This window comes from Ursus maritimus, unplaced genomic scaffold, assembly GCF_017311325.1.
Source record: "Ursus maritimus isolate PB19 unplaced genomic scaffold, ASM1731132v1 scaffold_1, whole genome shotgun sequence".
In the NCBI taxonomy this organism is placed as follows: Eukaryota; Metazoa; Chordata; class Mammalia; order Carnivora; family Ursidae; genus Ursus; species Ursus maritimus.
The window spans coordinates 85,546,528-85,572,328 of record NW_024423343.1 but is presented as its reverse complement, the minus strand read 5'-3'; the positions used below and the strand labels follow the sequence as shown (position 1 = coordinate 85,572,328).

The following is a 25,801-nucleotide window of genomic DNA, read 5'->3' as shown; positions in this document are numbered from 1 at the left end:
TAGATATGAGCAAAATATATATATATATATATATATATTTTTTTTTTTTTAAGATTTATTTATTTTTAGAGAAAGAGAGAGAGAGAGAGAGAGAGAGAGAACACATGCAAGAGGGGTGAATGGAGAGGGGAGAGAATCTCCAGCAGATTCTGAACTGACAGCAGAGCCCAAAGCAGGGATCGTTCTCATGACCCTGAGATTGTGATTGAGCTGAAACCAAGAGTTGGAGGCTTAACTGACTACACCACCCAGGCACCCCAGCAATACAGTAAATGTTAAGCAAGTTATGTACACTGTTTTTTTTAGACATAATGCTATTGCACACTTAATAGACTATAGTATAGTGTAAAAATTTCCTTTATATTGACTGGGAAACAAACAAACAAAACTTGACTTGCTTTATTGTGATATTCACTTTATCATGGTGATCCGGAACTGAACTAGATATATCCAAGATAAGCCAATATAATTCAAGGGGAAAAAGTTGGAAAATTGAGCTTGTGTTTATCAAAATAATTACCTTGATTCTCCTTGTAATTTTGTGTGAATCTCATCCCATGGAAATAGGATGGACAACATTAATTGAGAGTCCCAAAATAAAAGCTCAGGCCTAACATAGAATGGGATGGAACACTGAGCTGATTATTTGCATAATTCACACATTAGAAGCATTTTGCCTCAATTATCTATAGTTTAGGAACAAACATCTTTTTGCACAAATTATCTAAGTACCTGCTGTAATTCCCAATGGCCTTTTGTGTGAGTAATCACAATCATAATGCACCCCTCCACGTTCAAAATTTTTGTGGAGATAGCCATAATGAATCTAATTTAGTCAGTTATATTCTTCTTACAAATCAAATCCTCAAGGCTCTGAGAGAGTAAAACTTGCATCTGATACAGAGAAGTTTAAAAGAAAGCTTTATTTCATTTTTAAATGTCTTTTTAAAAATTTAACTGAATGTTGTTCCTGTTGAGAACTTCAGAGACAACTAAATATCTTTCTTTGTGATAACAAAAGCAAACAATAAAAGGATTATTTTCAAAACCTGCATGTGTATGTCAGTAGAATCCAATGATGCCATCTTTCTTCCTGCCAGACATAACCCTTTTTGTTTTGTTTTGTTCTGTTTTGTTTTGATGTCCATGAAGGAAGATGAAATACTTGACCAGTTTCTGAAATCCATTGAGAGGAGACAAATAATGGACTGGGTCTAATGGGGTACTTTGGCGAAAATATGGGAGTCTTTTCTTTAAGTAAAGTGATGATTCCAAAGAAAGATAAGAAACTGTAAAAACACACTGACATAATGTGAATTAAAAAAAAAAAAAAGTTATTCTCAAAGGAGTATAACCTGCTCCAATACCGGTTTTACTGAAGTTGTAAGTAACTATGAAAAAGCAAAAAAATAATTTCAAGTAAGAAAAAATTGATATTAACTATTTGCAGATAAAAGACACCCCAAGATCTATGCTGGGTACTCTGGATTGGCCCTCTCAATCTCATTCTGTTTTCTGTCCATTTGAAGAGACCGAAAAGCCTTAAACTATTTGCCACACAAACTCGAAGCTGTTTTTGGAAGCTCACTGACAGGCACTTGGGAAGTTGGAAAAAAAAAAAAAAATGGGAGGCCATTTTCCTGCCCATTTTAACATTTTTGATTGGGAGGCACGATTGCTGTAAGTAAGGCATTTGGAGTAATTTTCAGTGGCCATCACCCAGGTCCCTGACAGGAACCGGTGTGGGCGCAGCAGGAGTGGCCTCGGCTTCATCACAAGAGTTCCTGCTTCTGGATTGCAGCTGGGGACATCCAGTCTCCAGTTGTCAGGGCTTCAAAGGCAGCTGCCACTGCAGCGGTAGCAAGAGCAGTGGATTTTTTTTTTTTTCCAGCATAGTTCTGATACAGAGAATCATGGCAGCCTCTAAAGTTCTGTCTTATCTGGATGTCATTTCAAAGGCACAGTCTAGAATTCTCTCCTTCATATCTTCCAACAATTTTGAGAGCATTCAGTATTAAAGCCCTTCCTGATTCAAACAGTGAGGTGTCTGTTGCCCACACAGAACCTGGACTGATGTACCAAAAGTTATTCAGAAAAAAAAAAAAAAAGTATTCTTTCAGACATAGTGAGTCTTCTATGAAGAAGTCAGAACTTTATAATAATTTTGATTTCACCTACCTCTCACAAGTCCAAACAAATCATCAATATATTTTTAAACAATACAAACAATCAAGTCTTAAGGCCAGGTGAGGTATTTCATATGGATAATAAATTGTTCTTACCATTTCAGATAAGTTGAACTGTTCTACGAAGCCACAAGGGAAACCATAAAGGTTTGTGTTGCTATTATTGCTGTTGTTGCAAAATATTTCCCAACAATAACAACAATTAAATGGAAGCTTCTTTGGCAATAGAATTCTTGCCTTTTTGTGAATTTTCAGGATTAAAAACATTGTCTAGCACAATTTTGGGTTGTGTGTTATTATATGGATTTGTTGGAAAGTTAGTCTCGTTGTTGACGAGTGGTACATAAGGCTTCCTTAACCATTTAGTTTTGGAAATGTAGCATAACTACCTATTTTTGAGTGAAACTAAATTGAATAATAATACTTAAAGAGACAGAAACATTTTCTTTAGCATCACCTTAAAACGGTGAGATTAAAATGCTATGGATTAATTCTCACATTAAAATAACAAAAGTTGCTAAGAAAACATAACTTTATCAAGTAAATGTTGTCACTAAGATGATAACGATTTACAGACTATCTTAAGCCCACATTTAATCATTAGATTTGCAAATTCAGGAACATTGTTTGAGTTGTTCACCAAAGGATTAGCAGGCTTTGGAGAATTATTTCATGTTTACCAGACTCCCAGGAGACTAAGAGATCAACCAGAATGTCAATTTGTTAATTTACAACTACTGGTAGGATGCTGCAGTGACACAATTAATAACAGGCACCCACCTAACAAATTCCTCCCTAGAGGAATTTGGTGTGTGAGAAACCAAACCTCGAAGTTATTTGTTAAGCCCAAAATCAAAGCAAAGGGAATTCCGTATAATGGAGTTGAGGCCTTCTAAGTTTTATGAGGTACTTAGAAAATTATCAGGACTACACTATGGAATGCTACCTTTTTGACAACTGACACCTATGAATATGCCCCAACACAGTATATATATATTTTTAATCTAGACCTGTATGTCACAAACTTTTTAAAAATCTTTCACCATCTATATTACCATCTCTTTATTTGACATTGCTATTTTTTTAAATTTAAAATCAATTTAATTAACATACAGTATATTATTAGTTTCAGAGGTAATTTAGTGATTCATCAGTTTCATATAACACCCAGTGCTCATTCCATCGAGTGCCTTCCTTAATACCCATCACCCAGTTACCCCATCCCCCAGCCCCTCCTCTAAAGCAACCCTCAGTTTGTTTCCTGTAGTTAAGAATCTCTATTAGTTTGTCTCCCTCTCTGTCTTTGTCTTATTTTTCTTTCCCTTCCCCTATGTTCATCTGTTCTCTTTCTTAAATCCACATAGGAGTGAGATCCTTTGATAGTTGTCTTTCTCTGACATTGCTCTTCTATCATCAAAAGGTTTTGTCAGCATACTTTTTAACCAACTCTGGAAAAAAATGTTAAAATTTAAAAGTTACCGGACACTGTCTTTTTAAAATTAGTACTAAAACGTACTCTTTGCTACATCCTCAACCACAAATGATCTTTTAGGCTACGCCTTTTCCTGGAATGAATTTCACATATGTGCAAATCTTTATTGCATATCTAATTCCTGTCAGCTCCAATTCTGAAACAGACTCTGGTGTTGTTATAATCTCAGAGTATGTGGTATCTGGACCCTATATCCTTTGTGTGCCGACTAAAAGCAGTTAGGCCATTAGGAAGAAATAGCTAGAAAACTGTGATTATAGTAAGTCTCTGTATCTTTTTGCACATACAGTTTGTATAGCTTTAGCCACAAAGACAGTGAATATATAAAAATGTGATGAGAGAATCCAATCTGAGTGAGTCTCCCTAAGACCTTTAAAACAATATTTTTCAAAGTGGATAACATAAAACCCTAGATATTAGGGATGTTAATACATATTAGGCATATATACACACTCATACCACCTCCTTAGACGCAAGTGTCCAAAGAAACACACTCACAGACACACCCACAAAAATATCAATCAAGTGTTTAGTAATCAAGTAAAGGGAATTCTGGGCTACACAAAGTAAAACAGGTACTTTACTGAAGGATTTTGAATAATCTTTAACATGCTACGTATATATAAATCTCCAATAGGTTCCATAGCATACAAAATTTCCTAAACTTATTTGACCATAAAGTCATTTTTCCAAAAATGTCTTACAGAACTGGTGTCCCAAGGAGCATATTTTAGGAACTTGTATTATAAAGATACTGAAGTGTACCTATTGAGAGTGATTAGGTGGGAGAAAAATAAGAAAGGGATAAAAAGGGGGAAGAAACAAATACTCTTCCTTTCACTCACACGCGTGCGCACACACAAACACACACACACACACATAGGAATACGTCAAATTATGAGAAAAACAAACACAAAGTAATGGAAGGAGAAAGTATGTTTAAATCTGGGCAGGATCTTAGCGGTTATGAAATAAGTTCTTTCATTTTAAAATGATTTGCATAACGTCAGATACCCAGGTAATCACAGAGCTAGGACCATATCAACTCACCATTCCTTTTACCCCAAATATTGTGGAGATAGAAATATAAACCAGTGTTAAAATAAATGTACAAGTCACAAGATGTTAAAGCCTGAAAAAAATAAAATTTAAAATTTAAAACCCATAATCTTAATCAAAAATAAGTGCTACACGCTAGTTTTATTACTTTGCTTAATTATGCTCCTACTTCTCATTGCCTTTACAGTTGATGTTAAGTTCCTATTGTAAATGTGTCTGCAACATTAAAAATTTGTAATGGTCAAGGAATATGAGGAGAAAAAAATGCCCAGTTTACTTGGCATAAATTCTTTAAGGAAATGCAATATAAAAAGAAAGAATTAAAGTAAACAATTATTATATTTATAGAGAAAAATTATCAAATAAATGCTAAGTTAGAAATTATTTTACTAGGACTACTTCCCATAAAAATAATATCCTCTTTTTTTTTCCTTCTCTTTTCTCTCCTTCCCTCATTTCCTTCTTTCTTCTATCACGATAGAGTTTATCAAGACAGAAACAGATTTTAGTAATTAGATGTCATGGATTTCAAATATAGTACATGATTTATTTATTCATCATGAAAAGAACATTTTAATTTCCACATTTCAGATTGGTAGATTAGGAAAACCTGCTAAATATTTTGTTCTACTTGGTATATGGCGTCATGATGGGATCACCAAGAGAGTCCCACTTTGATTATTAAAATCCGTAATGAAACAAGCAGACATGTGAATCTAGACAAAAAAATACTATGAGAATAATGATCTAAAAATTCTATGTAACATCAAGCAAAATTTGTACGGGAATACACTTCTGGTGTGTAAGGTATATTTGACCAAATTCATAGAAAAAAAATAACAATTGAAGCTTAGCACATGTCTAATATCTGCTTTGGTGAGTTTCAAGCATGTTGCCAAATGACAATAAATAGTAATTTAGTTCTTTGCAGCCTGACAACTGAACTAACAATAAAGACAAATTTATAGAGGAACAGAGTGCTGAGAGTGTTTTTTGTTCTTCTTTTCTTTTTAGTAGGCATTCAGGACAGTCTTTTATGATTGCGTACTGAATGTAAATCAGAATGGTTTACTTACTTCAAAGTATAAATTCATCTAATGTTAATGTAAAAATTAAGACATAATTTAATATCACTGCCTACAACATTAAGCATATGGTAACAAAAAAGAATTCTGAAAGTTCCCTGGAAATGTGTCCTCAGATCAACATCTTTGCTAATTTTAACTCTTTCTCCTCCTCTCTCTTTTTTTTTTTTTTTTTTTTTTTTGAGAACTCAATGGGTGGCCTGATCACTTTGCTAAAATTCCAGATTCCAGCAGGAACATGTTGTATTAACTAGCTACATACACACACACACTCACACACACAGCACAGTTATAGATATTGTTTGTGGAGGATTTGGGAGGTTCTTTGAAGGCACCAGTATTTGCCCTTCCAATGTAGAAGAAAGAATGTAAGATTTAGCTGTCCCATCTCTGCCTTTGTTTTAGCCATTCAGGATTGTCTAATATATCTGAGGTCTGTAGCTAAAATTTTTTTCTATGATAAAACAGGAAAGGCATGCAGAAACGTGGTGTGTATCCAGTGAGATGAGATAGAAAATACAGATTTTAATATTGCACTGAACTGTTTAAATAAACCATTATGCAAATTTTAAGTGCAAGTCAGTTTGACCTGTAACGGTTGTTTTTCTCCTCACGGTAAATTTTTGGAAAAAAAATTATGTTTATTTTTTTCAAAAAAGAACGCTTTCCTCAGGCAAATTCAGAGAAAAGCATCTATGGAAGAGTGGATAGTGACAGGTATTCAGGCATACTCCCATCAGTTCATTATTTTTACTTATATGGTACAGCAGAGATTTTATGTAATTATACATGCAAGGAATATTCCAACTTCATTATCAACTCAAAAATTGTCACAGTGAATGAACAGCCCACCATATCTAATGGCAGCTATTCTCTGACATGTTGATAAAATTCATGGTTTACAAGCAAGGATAGAGGAGACCAGCCCTGCTCACACCTCTGTTCCACTCCCATCATTAAATTACTTCCACACATTTAATCACTTTTTTCTACAGTGACTGAAATTGTATACCTTAAATCTGACTTTATCTGACTTTGTCAAAAAATATTTATTCTAATTAAAAGATTTCCATTGCATTTATTATTTATAGCTCAAAATGAATGCTCTATTCAGCATTTCAGTGAATTGCTTCACAAAAATGACTTTAGTTTTCTAGATTTGCCAAGGATTGTCATATAACAAATGCAATCTAAGTTGCAAATTATATTCTATAGATGTTCTAATGTGCAATTGCTTCACCATCCCTAGATTTACTTAAAGAAAAAAAAAGTTGTTTTAAAAATATATATTACAGAAGAAATTGCTACTACTAATAGAGCATATTAAATGTAGAAAAGTTGCTTAAGTAAACCTGGAAAATAATTTTACCTGGCAACTTAGTGAATATCCTAGCTATTTGACTGCCATATTCATTCCATTTGTGAGGGACAAATGCATTGGATTAGTTAAGGTAATCACTAATGTGGCAGAGACTGGGGTGCTTTTTTTTTTTTTTTTTAACAGTTTCCAACAGCTGCCTCAGCCAATGGCTGAAATACTCAAATCACACAGCACCTCTCCTTGTGCAGGCAGCCCTTGTTATTTACTATTTATTAGGAATTATCGTTTTCCATAGAATCCTTGAAAATAGCCAGTGTCTACTGCTTTTACTAGGCATTTTGGTCCAGTGTCACAATAAATGGCTTTACCAATTCTTTCATTTATGTTAAGAGGATTTTCAAAGCATTGGATTCTATTTGTTAAACATTTATTTATGTTCATTTAACCATATACAATCATACCTTTATATTACATTTTTTATAATTTTTGCCACCGGTTCATTTAATATAATGATACTTATTACATATTACAAGGTACTGTTTTCTTATGTTTAATAAAGATTAATAACCAATCCCTTTAATTGTATGTCAAAAATATTAATAAAATATAATTATCGAATCCAAATCACCAAACATTCTACATCTGAAAACTACATTATTTCTATCAAGCACTTTTTTTTTCCTTCTTAACTTGACTGCATATTTTTCTTTATTTTTCTACCAATTTTTATGGTAGCAGCGTTTGCAATAATAATTTTTTTTCTGTAAATCATAAAATAAATGGACGTATCTTAAAATTCTCATGCATACAGTTTCCCCAGGCAAGCACAAGTAAATTTATACTCCTGCGTTGGAGGGGTGGAGGTCAGGAGAGATAGAGAAAGAGAGAGCACCAGTGCAGAAGAAGGAACATGTGTGTCTGTGTAACAATGTGATTTCAATTTACAGTAATACGCAGGAAGTACAGTTGCTAGTTTGTGGATTTCTAGCATGAGAAATCAAGGTAAATCAAAATCACAAATCTCTCTTTTGGAAGATGCATAAAAACTCTGATTTGCTAAGAAAAAAGTCAACAAACACAGGTAGTTGTTACCAATTAGCATGAATCTAATAGTTTTAAGGCATGTTAATAAACACTACAGTTGATGAGTTTATAATTATCAACTCTGTTTCTTCCTTTCTAAAAATCCCACCTTCACTATCACATTGCGAACTATCACTCAGTGGCAAATTACAATTCTCATTTAGGTAACACTGTAATAAGCATTAAAGAAAATTAAAATTAACTCTGTAACTTACTACTTACATGAACAGTGAAACTATACGTGTATGTGTGTGTATATTCAAAACAGGTAGTGAATACACTTATTTAAGCGTATTCATATTTGCATATATAGGTTTCCAATAGCCAAATACTGTGCTAGAAAAATCTAAGAATCTTGTTTACTGGTCTGTAAATGAAATCCTTAAAGGGTGACATATAATATGAATTGAAATACTCACTGTGGAAGGATTGAAGAATATTGATTGTCCACTCATCTGTTAATCTTCCTGTTTTTGTTATCTGGATACATTTGAGTTGGTTTGAAGATTCTCTTGATTCGATCCAACAAATCATGTCTTCATTATAAATAAAATCCAGAGTATAAATTTCATTTCCATTGACTGAGCTCAGGGTTGCCATTTTACTTCCATTAAGATAGAAAACCTCAATTGTTTCAGAATTTGCAATTAAGAGCATAGGCAACCTATCTGTAGGTTCTGGAATAAAAGAGAAAGAGAGAAGTGAGTTCAATGAGTCAATTTTTTTATTTTCACAATTTTGCATCACTTACTAAAACCTAGTCATATATTTTAGTGCATCTTTAAATTTCAAAAAATGCTTGCAAAAGTATTTATTAATAATTCCTATATATGCTTCTCTATGTATTTCAGTTAACTTCTCTAGGAAAACATAGACCACTGAGCATTTGTATTCTTTATGTTCTTAGTTGTAATGTGTTGTGTAAACATGAGGACGATGCTATTTACTTTCATTGTTGGTAAATAAATAAGTGCTGTGAGTTGTCATTTGTTTTTGTTGTTTTTTTTTTTGGTTTTGTTTTGTTTTTTGTTGTTTGTTTGTTTTGATTTTTTTAGCAAGGAGGATCTGGACTGACCTTTCCATACAGAGTTAGAGGCTTCCCTTGTAAGCAAGGGCATGCCTTTTTGAGGTGGATGTGTGAAGCCAGAAATGGATTTTCTAGAGTGAAATATGCAAAGCTCATAAGCCCATACAAACAGCACCTGTGACTTAAACCACACTGGCTCCTTGACTGACCCACATTGCCTTGGTGACTAGATTATGATTACTGAGCTACTTCTTTCCACGTTCCTTCTCTATAGTCAGGAAAATAAGATTGAAGTAACATAAATTTGCTTGATATTACTTTTAGAACAATTCATCTTTGCTTATGTTAGGAGTAGTGAGTTTTTAATGAATATGTACTAATTGACCAAAATTCCAAAGCCCATTAAGATTTAAAGGTAACAGTAAAATTTCATGTAAAATTAGTATTGAAAGAGTTTAGTGATACAGTCATAATCAGAGTAGCTTTAGTGATAATTAGGAAATAAAAAGTTTGGAAATCCTCAATTCCTCTTTTTTTTTTTCTGCCCTACATCCAAAGTATCAATAGATATCTTTGATTCTGATGCCAAACAGATCAGGAATCCCACCATTTCTCAGTGACTGTTACTAACTACCACCCTGCTCCAAGCTGCCATCATCTCTCAACTAGATCATTCCAAGAGCCTTCTACATGGTTTCTCTGCTTTCATCAATGCCCTCCTCCTCTTTAGTCTATCTCAATACAATAACCAGTTGTACCTTTAAAATGTTAATGTCAATCAAGTCAGTCTTCTGCCCAATTCCTCAAAAAGCTCCATTTCAATCAGAGTAAAAGTCAGCCTTTATAATGCTCTATAAAGCCCTCCATAATCTATATTCATTAGCTGTTTGACCTCATTTCCTTTATCTCCTTACTACTCTCACCCTTGCCATTTCCCTCCAGACAAACCACCCTTCTTGCTGTTCCTTAAACAACAAGCCAAATAAGCTTCCATTTCAGAAGTTCTTCCTTGTTCCTAGAGTAATCAACCCCATATATTGGAATATCTGACTTGCTCACTTCCTTTAGGGTATTATTTGAATGTTACCTTTCTGGTGAAGACTTCTCTTACCACTTTGCTTTGTGAAAATCACAAGCCCTTACAAACTCTTTATACAAACTCCCTATAAACCTTCCCTGCTTCATTTTTCACTTATCACCACCAAACATTGTGTGTGTGTGTGTATATATATATGTATGATTTATTATTTTTACTTCTGGTGCTATATCTCTAGCATTTAGAATCTAGCACTTATTAAATACAAATTTCTGAATACATAAAATGGACACATGGAATTCTTGCAGAGTAGAGTCTTTTAGAAGAATTCGCTGAAATGTTACAAAATAATTGTTTTTTTTAACTGATAAATGGAATCCAGTGAAAGACTGGCTAACAGAAAATTTCATAAACATCATTTGATCATTCAAGAAACTGACACTGAACTATTGTAAAGGTAGGACAAAAGCAAATATGTATATTATGAGTAATATAATTAAATAAGTCTAAACTTTTAAATGATTATTTAATGGTCTTCATCATTTCTGACGTAAGTAGGGATATCAGGGTCCTTGTATTTTACTTAGATAGAACAGCATTTGGATTTTTACCCCCTAAGGAATTAAATCAAACAAGGCATTAAATTCTCCTCCACCTACTGAGAGACACTAGAAGTTTTTGACTTAATAAAAACATCAAAACAAACAAAAATAAACAACAACAAGTCTCAATGAGATTATACAATTAATTAGCCCAAAAAAAAGAAGTCTTTAAAATGTTGAGATCATTTCCACAATAAAGAGTTCCTTCAGAAGAATTAGTAAAATTGTGGATTATCTCTGCTTGACATAACCTTGTCAAGGTACCACATCAAGCTTGGTTAGCTAGTTGGCTTCTCTCTTAACCTCTTAAATCCATCTTGAACCATGCAATGCTTGCCCTTGCCATTCCCTACTTTGGAAGTCCAGACTTAGTCCCTTTTCAACACTTCTAGCTCTGTTGTTTTCCAATTGACCTTAGCACTCCTGAAACCTGTTGGATCATAGATTTCTCAGGTTATGAAGGGGTCTTAGGTGGCTGTGTTATGAGGTTAACAAAAATATATTGCCAGTCTGTCAGTGCTTACTGTTTTCATTTGACAACCGAAATGACCTTTAGTGAAATTGCCTCTCATTAAAAAGTGAACCACTACTGAACGTTTCTTTGCTTCCAAGCTTTATGAGAAGTCCAGATGTAGACAATAATTTCTTAACTGGTTGCCAGTCAGTAAATTTACTTATGTAATAAATGTTCTTTGGAGTGAGGCTAGAATATGAAGGAATACTGATTTTCCCTTAGAAACTGAGATGAAAATGAAATTTTTTAAAAGATTTTATTTATTTATTTATTTGACAGAGAGAGAGACAGCCAGTGAGAGAGGGAACACAAGCAGGGGGAGTGGGAGAGGAAGAAGCAGGCTCCCACCGTAGGAGCCTGATGTGGGGCTTGATCTTAGAATGCCGGGATCACGCCTGAGCCAAAGGCAGATGTTTAACAACTGAGCCACCCAGGTGCCCCCGAGATAAAAATGAATTAATGGTCAACACAGGCAATGCTTACTTGACATAACTGATCAATCTATCTGATTTTTATAGTTGCTTTTTGAGTGAATCAGTTGATTGTTTTAATGCAAAACACAGCACCCACTGATTTTATAACTTTTGAAAACAGAAAACCAACGTAGTCATATGCTTCATAATTTGAGGTGGTTTGATTGATAATGGTGACTTTAAAAATTCAAATGACACACTGGAGGAAGGATACTTCCTCCAGTTAGTTGTGATGTGCTTCATTGAAATAATATTCATGTGTCTCGGTTAATTATTAGCTGTGGTTTCCCTCTTTACACAAATAACATAAGGCCTACTTATGGTAGTGGGAGGGAGCCATTGAAACAAAGAACCCACAAAAATAATCAGGGGCTAAGGATATAAATCCTTTTTTTTTTTTCTACTTCATGAAAGCCTGCATAGGTAATCTGCCTCAACCCACACTACATCTGATCTCCAGTGTGCATCATTACCTCATGTTTCCACATGCCAAGGTAAGAGCATTATTAGCTTGGGTAACAAGGATATAAGTCTGATCAGAATAAACGTGATGTTCTTTAAAAATGCCGTTCTTAGAGTCAGTGGACAGTTTTCCCAAAGGAACAGTTAGAAAGCACATTAGATGACTTTAGTCAAAGGAATACCTACATCAACTCTTAGAAGTAATAAATACTAACTTTCCATATAGAAGAGATCAAAACGTAAGAAAGTACTCAATGAATATTCTAACTTAGAGAACCAAGACTTAGCCTGAATAAACCTCTCCAACAGGCTGTCAATTATGTCATGCTGGGGAAGAAAAATTATCCTCATCTTCTTCACCATTCACCATATGTCAGTGGCATAAAAAACAGGTATTTTCTCTCCCAAACAGCTATAAAGATATGTATTCATGATCTGTATGATCAGAAAGTGTTTTTTTCCTATCATATATGTTATATTAATCGGAGCTACAATTTTTGAAGACTGATTAGAAAACTGTGAATCAAAAAGAGAAACTTGGAAACACAGAGAAGCTCATCTGAATAGATTCATAAAAATGCCTGTTTAAATTTCAAGCCACTATAACCACATCCTTGCAAACATATCCTTATCCTCTCATAGTCATGAATATACTAAATGTATATGTATATACTTATAATAATATGATTTTGACAGATGGTTAATTCTAAATGAATGTTTTCAGAGTGAATAAAACTTATGTTTCAGGTTTCTTTCAAACTCCTATTCTTCCATTCAATTCTAACAATATTAGTTCAGCTATTTTCCTTTTACATGATTAGAATTATGGATTCAGGTACTTACACATAAATATAAACCTAATTAATATTTATGTTATAACAAATGTATGTACATGGATATATACACATGTAAAAGTTTATTAACTAGTTACATTGTATACTAATTTCTCTGCAATTGTGAGCAATTATCTCCACTGAATGAAGTTCAGTCGCTATACCTTAATATGCATTGAGCCAAAGATGAAAAAAACAAATTAAAAAACAAAAAGAATCTCAGGTTCAACTGGATAAAAGTTAAATAGTGACTCACATGTAAAATATATAAAATGAAGAATCAGAGTAAGACTGAATGTGTAAGAAAACAGAAAACTATTATCAATGCAGCCCAAAGAATCAGTTGTTAACAAATACAACCTTGAAATAACTGAAAGAGGAGTTTTTAAAGTTGTGCTTTTAATTTATCATATACAAAGTATATAAAGTCTTTAAAAATAATAAAAATGGGATGGTTAGAAATGTGAAAAATGCTAACAATTTGTAATAAAAAATTATGCAATGTGCCATAGAAGGTGAACTACAATAGGAAACAAAATGAAGAGCAATCTGTGTAAAGAGACTATAAATTAAAAAAAAAAAAAGTCTTCCAAATTTGTGCAAAAAACAAAAAGTTGAATATGAAGTATAGGAAATTATCTAGTTTAAAGAGTGAGGAAAAGCTTTACTGAAATGATATAGAGATCAAATACAACCAACCCAAACTAAAAATGTGAATGAAGTTAATGTAAGTGGAAAACAAACAAACAAACAAAAACGGGATTGAAAATTTTTTTCTTTTCATGTCGAAAACATACATGGTGAAATTTGTTTCTCTGTTTCCCTCAACTATTTTTTTAATGGAAAAATATATTTGCTGAACTGAATAACTTTTAGAATATCATGCCATAGATCAGAGGAAACTACTATATCACATTTTATAAAAGATAAAATAAAATATGAACCAAATGTGGAAACATTAAACTGCATGAAAAACAGTATTGAGCTAAGCAAAAAAAAAAAAAAAAAAAGCATATTGCTACATCTCTGCTATAATTTATCTTGGCACTACTTTTTATTGTCACAATGTATTTATGTTAAATTATTGTTTGGATAAAAATGCTTTATTTATTGTATTATTATTTAGTATTTATAGATCTAAGGTATCCAACTAGAATCTGAAGATCAGTAAAACAGTCTGCCTTCAGGAAAAATATAATCTAGGGGCACCTGCATGGCTCAGTCAGTTGAGCATCTGCCTTTGGCTCAGGTCATGATCCCAGAGTCCTGGGATCAAGTCCTACATCAGGCTCATTGCTCAGTGGAGAGTCTGCTTCTCTGTCTCCCTCTGCCCTGCTCATGCTCTCTCTCTTTCTCTCTCACTCTTTCTCAAATAAATAAATTTTAAAAATTTAAAAAAGAAAATATATAATCTAGTAGAAAGATTAAGGTGTATATACAAAGGTCTATAATTTTTAAGTCAGGTTTGACGCGTTTTATAAAAGATGTATAGTGGCATTGCGTTTCAAAGAATGGTTAGCTATATCTTATTATGGTCTGCATGTTTGTGTCCCCCCAGATTCATATGTTGAAATCCTAACCCTTCGTGGTGATGATACTAAGGGGGAAGGCCTTTGAGAGGTACTTAAGTCATGAAGGTGGAGCCTTCATAAATGAGATTGGTACCTTATAAAGGAGTCTCCACAGAGATCCTTAGGCCCTTCCATCTGTGACCCAGAAGTCTTCATCAAACCATGCTGGCACCCTGATCTCAGACTCCCAGACAATGGAACTCTGAGAAATAAATTTCTATTATTCATAAGCCACCCAACTTGTGTGATTCTGTTATAGCAGCACAAAGAGACTAAAACATATCTGTTTAGTAGTGTCAAAAGTTCTTTAATGGTGATGGCATGTGATCTCAGCTTTGCCTTAATGGAAGAACAGAAATTGAAATATAGAGATGGAAATGCGGGTGGAACAAATGGTTTTGACGAAAGCATGGATATAAGAAAGACTAAAATACGCTGGGAAGATAGAGACCTCAGTTTTCAGTTTTCTGGAGGGTAGACCATGCATAAATGGTGGAAGTACTTCATAATGATAGTAACATAGCTAACCCCTTTTGAGCATATCTTAGGAACCAGACACTAAAATGCCTGCTTTACATTTATTAGTTTATTCACAACATATCTACTAATCAGGTGCTAATATTACCCACATTTTTTAGATAAGAAAATGAACTTATATAGAATTTAAGTAACTTGCTTAAGATCAGATAGCCACTAATTGAAAAGAACTGAATTCAAACTCAGAGCTTGCAGTAGCTGAGAAAATACATTGAGCAAAGACTACATACACTGGTCATTGAATGTCAAAATGATAAACTTATTTTTAATTCAGGGTTCAATGGGAAACCAATGTAAATTTTAGAAAGAAAGTATAATGTGATCAAAACTATGGTTTAAAATCAAGCTGGAAATGATACTTAGAATACTTAATGGGTGGGTAGAATATAATGGATGGATACATTTCCCATTGAATTTTTTAAATTGTTTTCCCTTTTACTTTTAAAGTGGTATACTATAATTGTGGAGTACCTGAATGGCTCAGTGGGTTAAGCCTCTGCCTTCGGCTCAGGTCATGATCCCAGGTCCTGGGATCAAACACCCAAATCGGGCTCCCTGCTCAGGGGGGAGTTTGCTTCTCCCTCTGCCCATCCCCCCTCCCCCCCTAGTGTTTGGCTCTCTCTTTCTGTCTCTCTCTCTCAAGTAAATAAATAAATAAAATCTTAAAAAAGATAAAATAGTATAGTATAATTCATATCAGACAGGAAGGTAATAAATATGTAAAAGTCTTATTTACACACTGTCTTGGTGGTAGCATTCTGAGTGAGGTTGGAAAGGAGTTAGGGGAAAGGAAAAGGTATCTTTGCTCCTGTTTAAACTGATGCAGTACATAAAGAAAGAAGGGTCATGTGTGCCAACAGTCCTATTGGAAGCAGACATCATTAGAAGAAATGTAAGCCCCAGAGAATCCTCAGAACGTACTAGGTTCTACATTGTATAAGTAGACACTGTTAGTAATCTTATTTTTAATTATAAAGAAGGCAATCCAAACTTTTTAAGAAAAACTTGCGGACATAGGCATTGGATATCTGGATTACTGACACAGGGATGCTATTTTAATTTCTCAGAAAATAGGTAATAAGAACCTAAAATAGGTGGTATTGAGTTTTTAGATAGAGATGGATTTGTGTAATGAAGTAGAAGTTCTAAATTATGTAGACAAGAAGGGACATGGACTCCAGAATTATGCAGAAATTTTAGAATTGGGTGATGGGGAGAATAAGGGTGCTATTAAAATAAACAGGAAAGAAAGTAGAGTCAGCTTTAAGAGATGATGATGAATTTAGTGTTGGCATATTATTACTATAGTGTTGTGCTTTGTAATCTTGTCTTTGGCATCATAAAAACTCATCAGGTAAACTACTTATCCACCTGCATTAACCACAGACTTCTAAACAGTTTGAACTTTTTGTTATTTACAACTTATTAGTGAAATGCAAGTATCTTCTTTTAGAGTATATTTTAATTTGAAATGTTATGGATTGAAAAGTGATGAGCTATACTGTTTCTGAGGAAAAAAGATCATTTTACAAAAACAATTAAGGTCAGTAATATCAAGCCATGCACACAAAAAAAGCTTTCTTCTTTTGCAAATGAACAGCTCTCACAGTTTCTTTGTTCCTTAAAGAGCTGGTCTACCAGAGAAGGAAGTATTTCCCCTATTATCAGAAGCCTTACTTGGCACATGTTCAGTGTTCAATAAATGAACGATGCATGGAGGAATGCTTGAAGAGCATTAGAGACTCTCCAATGTCTCTAAACGTATTTTACTGAATTTGCAAATTTAAGAATGATAGCGTATTCCAATTTCAATAAGTAAAATGAAATAAATAATGCACTGTGATTTTTAACCAGGGAAGTGAAAGAAATTTAATTGATAACTGAAGGGTTATATTAGTAAATTTCAAACTCTCAGAGGATAATTCATTCAAATCTTAGGTTATTGGATGAATATTAGAAGTAGCAGATGGTCCAGGGATGTCAATTAACATTAGTTACTGAGAGGTGGCTACTTTTGAATTTCTTCATCATCTTTCCAGTTGTAGGAAATAATAACTATGTTAGCTACAGAAATACTTTTTCCCCTGATTCAGATATGTCCATCTAAATCATAAATCGCTAATAATTGAGTTCAAGATGTAATAGATGTTGGATCATTTGGGATGATGAATCAATCATAAAATTGCCTTTCCATAACTCCTTTTCATAAATAGTTCCTGTTTGAAAGAATGGGTATGTAAAAAAGCCACATTTAATTTTTCCTCAAGAAAGAAAATACTGTCGTAGTATTTGCATGTTTATTTATTCATTTAACAAAATTTTTTTTTGAACATGGCTAGTTTCTGTCAGGCACTGCTCTAGATGCTAGGGATATAGCAGATAACAAAACTGTAAAATCTTTGTTTTCATAGAGCTTACATTTTAGTGAAGGAAGCAGACAATAAACAAATAAATACTATTTAATATTGTTTGACAGTGATAAATGCTATGAAGAAAGATAAAGAATTGGTAGTAATTAGGATGCAGGCTGCTCCTTAAAGAGAGTAGTCCAATTCATAATACACCTAAAAGTTTGAAACAAAGAGTTTGAGAGAAAGAATGGGGTCAAGGCTGACTCCAAGGTTTTGGGTTGAACAATTGGGTGAATGGATGGAGGGTGACATATGCCACTGTCAGGGGACAGTATCAAGATTTTGGGACACATAAAGTTTGATATTTCTATTAAATTTCCGAACAAGATATTGAATTGAGTTTCAACACACAAGTGAGTTTGGTATTCAATAAAGAAGTCAGGACTGATGATGAAAACTTATGAGTCTTGGTTTCTAGATGTTTTATAAAACCATGGAAGAGGATGTGTTCTTGATACAAGATGAGGGTACTTAGGAAATCAATAAAGGAAGAGATGTCCAAACAACTGAACATTGGGTCATGCCAAAAATAATAAGGATAATGCAGCAAAATAAACTGAGAAAAAAAAAAATTCCCGGTAAGCTAAAAGGAAAACTCTAAAATGTACTACTTTAAAAAGGAAAGTATTCAAAGAGGAGACAAGGATCAGTTGTCTGCTAAGGATTGATAACTGAGTGATTAGGCGAGTGGAGATCACTTATAACCCTGACAGGAGCCGTGCAAGTGAGACATAAGAATGTAAGACCGATTTAAGTGGGTTTAATACAGAAGGGGAGGAAATAGAGAAAGAAGAAAATCCTCTCTGAGTTTTTCTATAAAGGGAAAAGAAAAATGAAGCCAGTAGCTGAAGAGGAATATTGGTTTAAAGAAGTTGTTTTGTATCATCTTTACAACAAGCTTGTACCCTGTTGGGAATGATCCAGCAGAAGTCAAAATACTGATGATTCAAGGAACAGAGAAGACAACTGTATGAGTCTAATTCTTGACTAGGTGAGAGAAGATGGGATTGATGCACAATTGCAGGGATTGGCCTTAGATAGGAGCACAACGCATTCTTCCATTCAAACAAGAGGAAGGCAGAGTGATTAGTTCTAGATTCAGGTAGGTTGGTAGATTTAATAAAGTTCAGGGTGAGAAAGTTCTCTTAATCAAAAGATGGTATATGAGACTTCTATTTTCTCAAGTAAATATGAAACAAAATCATCATGTTAGAATAAGGAGAAAGGAGGTAGATGTATGAAAATTCATTATCTAGAGGTTGGGGAAAAAAAGGTCCTTTAATGTATTTCACTATTTTTCTGACAGGGCTGCCAAAGGATGTAAGCATACAGCCTATATTTAAGACCCAATTTTCTACTTGGCTTTTAAAAAGACAGATCAGTTCTAAGTACTCAATAGTGATTATATACCAAACGTCTAGCTACTTTACTAGATATATCGTTTGCAATTTAATGGTATGTTGTTCTAAACTTCTAAAGACTATTAAGATATAATTTATCTAATAATTTGGCAAGTATTATCTGTCATAGAAAGCACAGATGGAGGCCCTGTGAGTCCTCGTGCTAAGAAGAAATGTTCACATGCATTTAAAAATAATCGATACAATGAATTTTCTTTTCTCAGAACTAAAATGACTCTAAGCAGCTTGACTCAGAGGAATATGCAGAATATCTGTCATCAAAGTCAAGGGCAAGTATCGACTCTAGGGGGAGGAGCGCCTGAGAGGTATTCTCTAACTGTGGTTATTTCTTTGTTGATTGCTATTGATACAGGGGATGCCTTGAAGGCACTCTGAAAAAAAAACACTTTTTTTTCGTATTAGAAAGGACAAAATATTCTCTTTTTCCCTTTATTTTTCCCTGAGGATTCAATAGCTATATACTTCAACTTCCCCAAACAAAGTAATAGAGAAGTTATATATCTATATATCCATATATCTATTTATATCTATCTCTTGGCCTCATCTTAAAATTAAACAACTTGTAATTTCTATGAATTTAAATGTGCCTCATTTGTTTTTAATTTTCATTATATGTCCAATTTTGACACAAAAAAGGGAGTTAATCGGAAAGCATGTGTGATCTATCATATATTCTAAATTGAGAATTTACTTAATAGTTCTATAGCTATTCCACAAAAAAAATTAAATAGTATGATAGAAATTTATACCTATATGTTGTGCCATTTGTAAAAATAAAGTTTATCAAATTGTCAAATCTAGAGCTTATAAATGTGGCCATGGGATTCTTTACACCCATATAAAGAAGTCCTTAGCTAGATTGCAGTTATGATGTTAAGTAGTAAAACAAATGGCAGACATGCGTTTTTTTCTGTGTCTGATATTTTCTTACACTCTTGATAAATCCAGGGTGTCATGACACATAAGACACCATAGTTATGTTCTCTGTTTAAGATGTTAAGAAAGGTGCTAGACTGTGAAAGTAATGTCTTCTAGCAAAAAGAAAAAAAAATTAAAAATAAAAAAATTAGGAAGTCAAAAACAAAACAGAAAAACACACATAGAATATTCATGAGTACTTCAGTACCTCAACACGGCATATTCATTAATAGTGTCTGGGTGGAAATAAAGTGTGATATTTAATTTGGGTAATGGAAATTCTATCAGAAATCATTGCCCTGTTCTGTCACGGAATGTGATTTCCAAATAAGTAAAGAGACAGAAAAGATGTAGGATATGAATAGTCCAGGAAATAGAGAAATATGTTCAATGGCCAGGCTAGGTTTTCAAAGGCAGCCTGGGAAGCTCTAGTATTTCTCTCGGACAGAGATTTAGGCAATACCGCCTGACTGCAGGCAGAGTAGCTTGCTCTGCAACTATGTCTGCATAGTAAGCACACTACGATTATATGTTTATCCAAGGAGGGCCTTGGGGGGAGGGCTCATTTGTGAGATTATGCACATCTTCCCAAGCCACTCCAATGTCAAAACTACAGTAAAGGTAGCATGAGCCCTGAATAACAGGATAAAACTAGTAAAAACCTCACTGGTTTTTTTTTAAATCTCTTCCATCCTTTTGACATTCCTTTTATTAATTCTCAAAATCCCAGTCCCCTATTCTGCTTCCTGAATGTTCATAAAATTGCTTAAAGCAGCTAAAAAAAAAAATTACCAAGCATTACTCTGTTCTAGGCAACTGAGCTACTTCTCTGCCATTCACTGTTTACCATAGTGTCTATCATTTCCTCCGTGCATACTTGACTGAGTAAAGAACAACAAATCTGGGTTACTATGGTTATGGTCCACTAGGCTCACTCCTACCTCACAGTCTCATATACCATCATGTCATCAAATGCCATTCTCAGTTATGCCTCAATAAAATGACAAATTGTGCAAGAACTAGACCTTTGGACTACCTAAAATTGTAAAAAAACAAAACAAAACAAAACAAAACAAAACCTATGAATAGTGAATCTTCGCATGTCAGGACATAATCACCTATCATTCTGCAGGAAGCCATTCTTAGCCAGATGGTATACTGAAACAGATCTGATCCACTAGTCTCATATATTATCAAGGTTACTAAGACTTAATATGTCACCCTTCCTAAGAATACTCATATTTTAATATGGAGTGCTTTTTAAAAAAGGAGAAAAAAAATAAGACAAGGCAATTATATTGTAGTTACTGAATTTCAAGCATTTCAAGTGGCTGCAGAGACTATGATAGTCTAAACAAGGAATTCTTCCTCCTCTACATAGGCACCTGCTTATTCTCCCCACAAGCAGAACCAGCCCTGGCAGAAAACCATGAATGATTCCACTGCCTTCTCCCCCCTTTTTTTTTTTTTTTTTTTTTTAAGATTTTACTTATTTATTTGTCAGAGAAAGTGAGCACAAGCAGGGAGAACAGCAGGCAGAGGGAGAAACCAGACCTCCCTGCTGAGCAGGGAGCCCTATGCGGGGCTCCATCCCAGGACTCTGGGATCATAATCTGAGCCAAAGGCAGCTGTTTAATTGACTGGGCCACCCAGGCACCCTCCTCTACCTTCTAAAAGAAAATTTAAAATATACATTAGATAATAATAGAGTTCGAGGTTAGATGTAGGAGCCATAGGGAATTATATTTTGTCTTCTTTCTTGCTTTTTAAGAATTACAGCAAAGAAAACAGTGAGTGGTAAGGACACATTCCCTAGCATCATCTAGGGTTGTGCTTCCAGGGATTATATGGGGATTATGATTTGTATTTCTTACACCTAGGAGTTCCATTGCCTAAATGGTCTCCCCATCGTTCCAATAGTGAATGGCACAGTATAAACTGTAATAGAATCCTGAAGTTATTTAATGGGCTCTCTTCTCTCACTACTCTAGTTGCTACATGGCAAAGAGTACACGCTCTCTCTCTCATGGTGCCACTTACTGCAGTGCCTCTACACTGATGAGCATATAATTATTTAGTGCTCTTTATTCTGGGACTGCCTTAGTGCAATCAGTAGAGTCCTATTGGTCCTGCAGAATTGTAAACTGGGTTAAGTGCCTGCCTTCAGCAAGTGGTTAGGAGACTGAAAAGTACAGTCCAATGAACCTGAATTTATCAGGAGTAAAACTGGCAACAGTTCATAAGTTAGACACCCTTGGCCATTACTTTCATTTTTACAGGTTCTGCAAAAGCCCACTTTTAGCTCTGGCTGCTTACATTTAATGCATATCTCTACATCAAAATTGGTCTAAATCAGTTAAAAGAAGGTAAGTTAAATTAAAAAAAAAAGAAAAACTTTTCATTTTCAGATTTGACAACTCTCTAGAACTCTAATCTCAAAAAAAAAGTAAAAACATATGCAGGAAGCTTAACTGGATACACACAGATATTTAAATGATTATTTTTAAAACATTTTTTTCAAATGAGAAATCCTAATGTTTCATTCAAAAATTACTTTTAATGTGTGTCCCATTCCAGTTATGAACACTCCACTGTGTCATTCATATTCCAGTATGTCTCCTCTTACACAGTATTATCAAGTACTATTGAAAATTGTTTTTAAATGTACATTGTAAATTTTCTTCCATTTGGAAATTATTTATTTTGATACCAAATGGCTAGTTGGACTAGATTACCTTTGAGTTTCTCCTAACCCTGAATGATTGATTCTGCATTTCAGTAGTCAGGTTAATTTTATGAAGGGTAGAGAAGAAAGGAATTTGTCTGCATTGCATGAATTAACAGGAATGAAAAGACCTCCTGCCTAACATTAATTTCTTCCCCCATTTGCCACAGGGTCTAAAATCCTCTCCCCCTTATTATAGTTATTTCTTAAAGGTACTCTTTAGGCTTGTGAATTTTACTTGGATTCAGACATTATGTTACAAAAGAGAGAGAATCGATTAACGTAGGTTAATTTACCTTATTACTATCAATTGTTACATTGAAAATAAGACTCCACAGGCACGTTCTGGGGTGAATAGTTGGGGAGTGACCACAATATTATTCCATCCTGAAATTTATAAGCAGCTTCCTAGCCAATTGACTCTGCCACTCTCTGTCTTCACATAAAAGGCTACTTCTCCAAAGAATCTTTTTATTTTCCCATCTATCACCTAGTAAGGCCTTTGCAGAACCCTCCTCTTGAGTCTAGTTCTAGCTTCTCATTTTATTCTTTGGGTTTGATATTTCCTTCTTTCCTGCGTTCTTTTTTTCCTATCTTTCTAAAGACTATAGATCTTTTACACACATCCACTGTTTTGGGCCAGCCCATTCTAATCTCCCATAGTTTCCCACGCTCCCAACTTCTGAGAAGCCTGGAACTCTGGCTTGACTTAGAGAAAAAGTTAGGTTCTAGAGCCCAGTAGGATAGGATTGTAAAGGAAAAAAAAAGTGGGGCCAATCTGAGCAGCCAGGTAACGGAAAGGGGGAATGGCAAAGCCTTAAGACAAATGTAGCTTAATTTAAAATATTTTCCTAGCACCCATCAGTTATGGCAACAATATAGTATGATAAAATTGCCACAAAAAATGTAAGGCTGATGCATTAAATAACATTTTACATAAAACTTCATTAGTTATCAATTTGAGAAAGCTAAAACAAAACTGATAGTTTTTGTTGTGAATTTGTAAAAATATATTGGTTCAAATATCTATGTGACCTTTTGGAACTAGTCAGTATATGTTCTAGACTTGTGCCATTTACTGCATTACCAGCAACTCATTTTTCTAAAACTGTCAAGTCCAGGAACATTCCCATAAAAACTATATTTTTTAAACTCTCTAGGCTAATACTGTCATCAAGCCAACCAACAAGAGGTGGAGGCTTTTATATGTTTTATTATCAATTCTAGAGTCATCAAATCTTCTTGATTCAGCATTACATTATCATTACCATCCTTCTCTGGTTACATTCTGTTATTGGCAGATACCTTCTCTGTGTAGAAAGAGAGGAAGTGCTTCTGTATAGGGTTTATCACATTACACCCTCCCTGTATAGCCACAACGATATTGTGTGATCAATAGAAACAGCAAAGAACAAGTCTTCCACTTCTTTAGCCCATCAATATTTTAAATCAGAACTCTCAGTGGTAGGGAAAAAGAACATACAATCTGACTTAATTTTTTCTCAAGGATTGCCCCTGAAACATAAGTAGGCCTTCATAAACCAAGTCAGCAATTCAAAGAAATAAACTAGGAAGTAGAAACGTTTCTTTCTAATTTGGTATATGAATATGTTTTGTAAACAATTAAACACACTATCTTAGGGAAATCGTTGAAAGTATAGTATGAGGTTATGTGGTAAAGGGAGATAGTTGTGGCAGCTTGCTGAGCAAATCCAATGCTTTGCTCAATCTGTCTTCAAAAAAGAGAATCCCACCCCATGCCTAATTTTCTAATTGCTAATAAAAGGGATGAGGGACATTCATTAATTTATCAAAACAGCATAATCTGACAATCCATAAAATGAAACCAGATCTGAGAAAAGTCAGAAGCAGCTAGATGGAATAGCACGTACAACGTCTCCTCGTATTATTCTTAATTCAGCCCACAAAAAAATCAGCATTATTTTATTGTTACTAGCACATCTCAAGGCTATTTCATTAGCAAATCATCCCTACTTACTGAGTGTTTACTGTAGCCGCATGCTGTGTAGAAACTATAGGATTTATTTGTAGGGACAAGGTAAAAGGAAGACAGTGTTGAAACATGAAATTCAAACACTTAAGAATGGAGCGTTCATTTTAGTAATTTAAACTTGAAAGAGAAGTTCATTCTTTCTTTTTCTTTTCTTTCCTTGTTCCCTTCCTTCCCTCCTGCCTTCCTTGCTTCCACAAATATTCAGCGAGTACCTATGTGTTCCAGGCTATGATCAGATCTCAATAACTAACAATAAACAAAACTGACAAGTTCCATACTCTCATAACACTTCCATTATTCTGGAGAAATCGGATGATAAGCAAATACATAATGAGTTCATTTCAAAAGGTAAGGATATAAAGCAAATAAAAGTGAAAAATCATATAGTGATTGAGTAGGACTGCATAAATAAATAAAATTGGGAAATAAGATAGTGATGAAGAGGGTATACACCATTAAGCAGAATGGTCAGCAAAGGTCATTCTGAATGTTGCCATTTTAGCTAAGACTTGAGTGATAAGAATGTGAATATCACAGGGAAATAACTGCAGGTAAATAGAACAGCAAGTGGAAAAACCTCAAGGCAAGAGCAATGTGGCTGAAGAAGGACAAGGAAACCAGTATGGCTGGTGAGTGATGAGTAGCAGTAAGTGAGATCAAAAAGGTCAATGATATCACAGCATTAGGTCGGTCCTTCTATGTGTTGTGAGAAGTTTGGATTTTATTCTCAGGACAAGTGAAAGTAATTGGGAGATTTTAAGCAAGAGGATGACATGATTTGGTTTACATTTTAGCAGATCGCTTTATTATGCTGAGTATGAATGTTGGTGGGGAAGCAGGAGCTCAAAGAAACCAGTTAGGAATCTACTGCATAGACCAGGAGAGAGATCGGTAATTCAAATCAATTAATCCATTTCCTTTGAACAGGTTTCAAAACTAGAAACTTCCTGTAATGGAAGGAGTTTTATAATGATCAGTGACTGAAATGACTGCTCTGGATTTTTAGGTATGGATCAGTGAATTAAAATGAA

General features: G+C 34.2%; 1 protein-coding gene across 1 annotated transcript in view; it reads right to left on the bottom strand.

Moving 5' to 3' along the window:
* The window catches only part of LRP1B (LDL receptor related protein 1B), a 1,456,161-nt gene that overhangs the window by 934,811 nt on the left and 495,549 nt on the right, over window positions 1-25,801 (bottom strand). Inside the window, exon 5 of the mRNA XM_008695867.2 lies at window positions 8,646-8,903. Within this exon, the coding sequence (XP_008694089.2) occupies window positions 8,646-8,903 (258 nt within the window). The remainder of the gene's footprint in view (window positions 1-8,645; window positions 8,904-25,801) is intronic.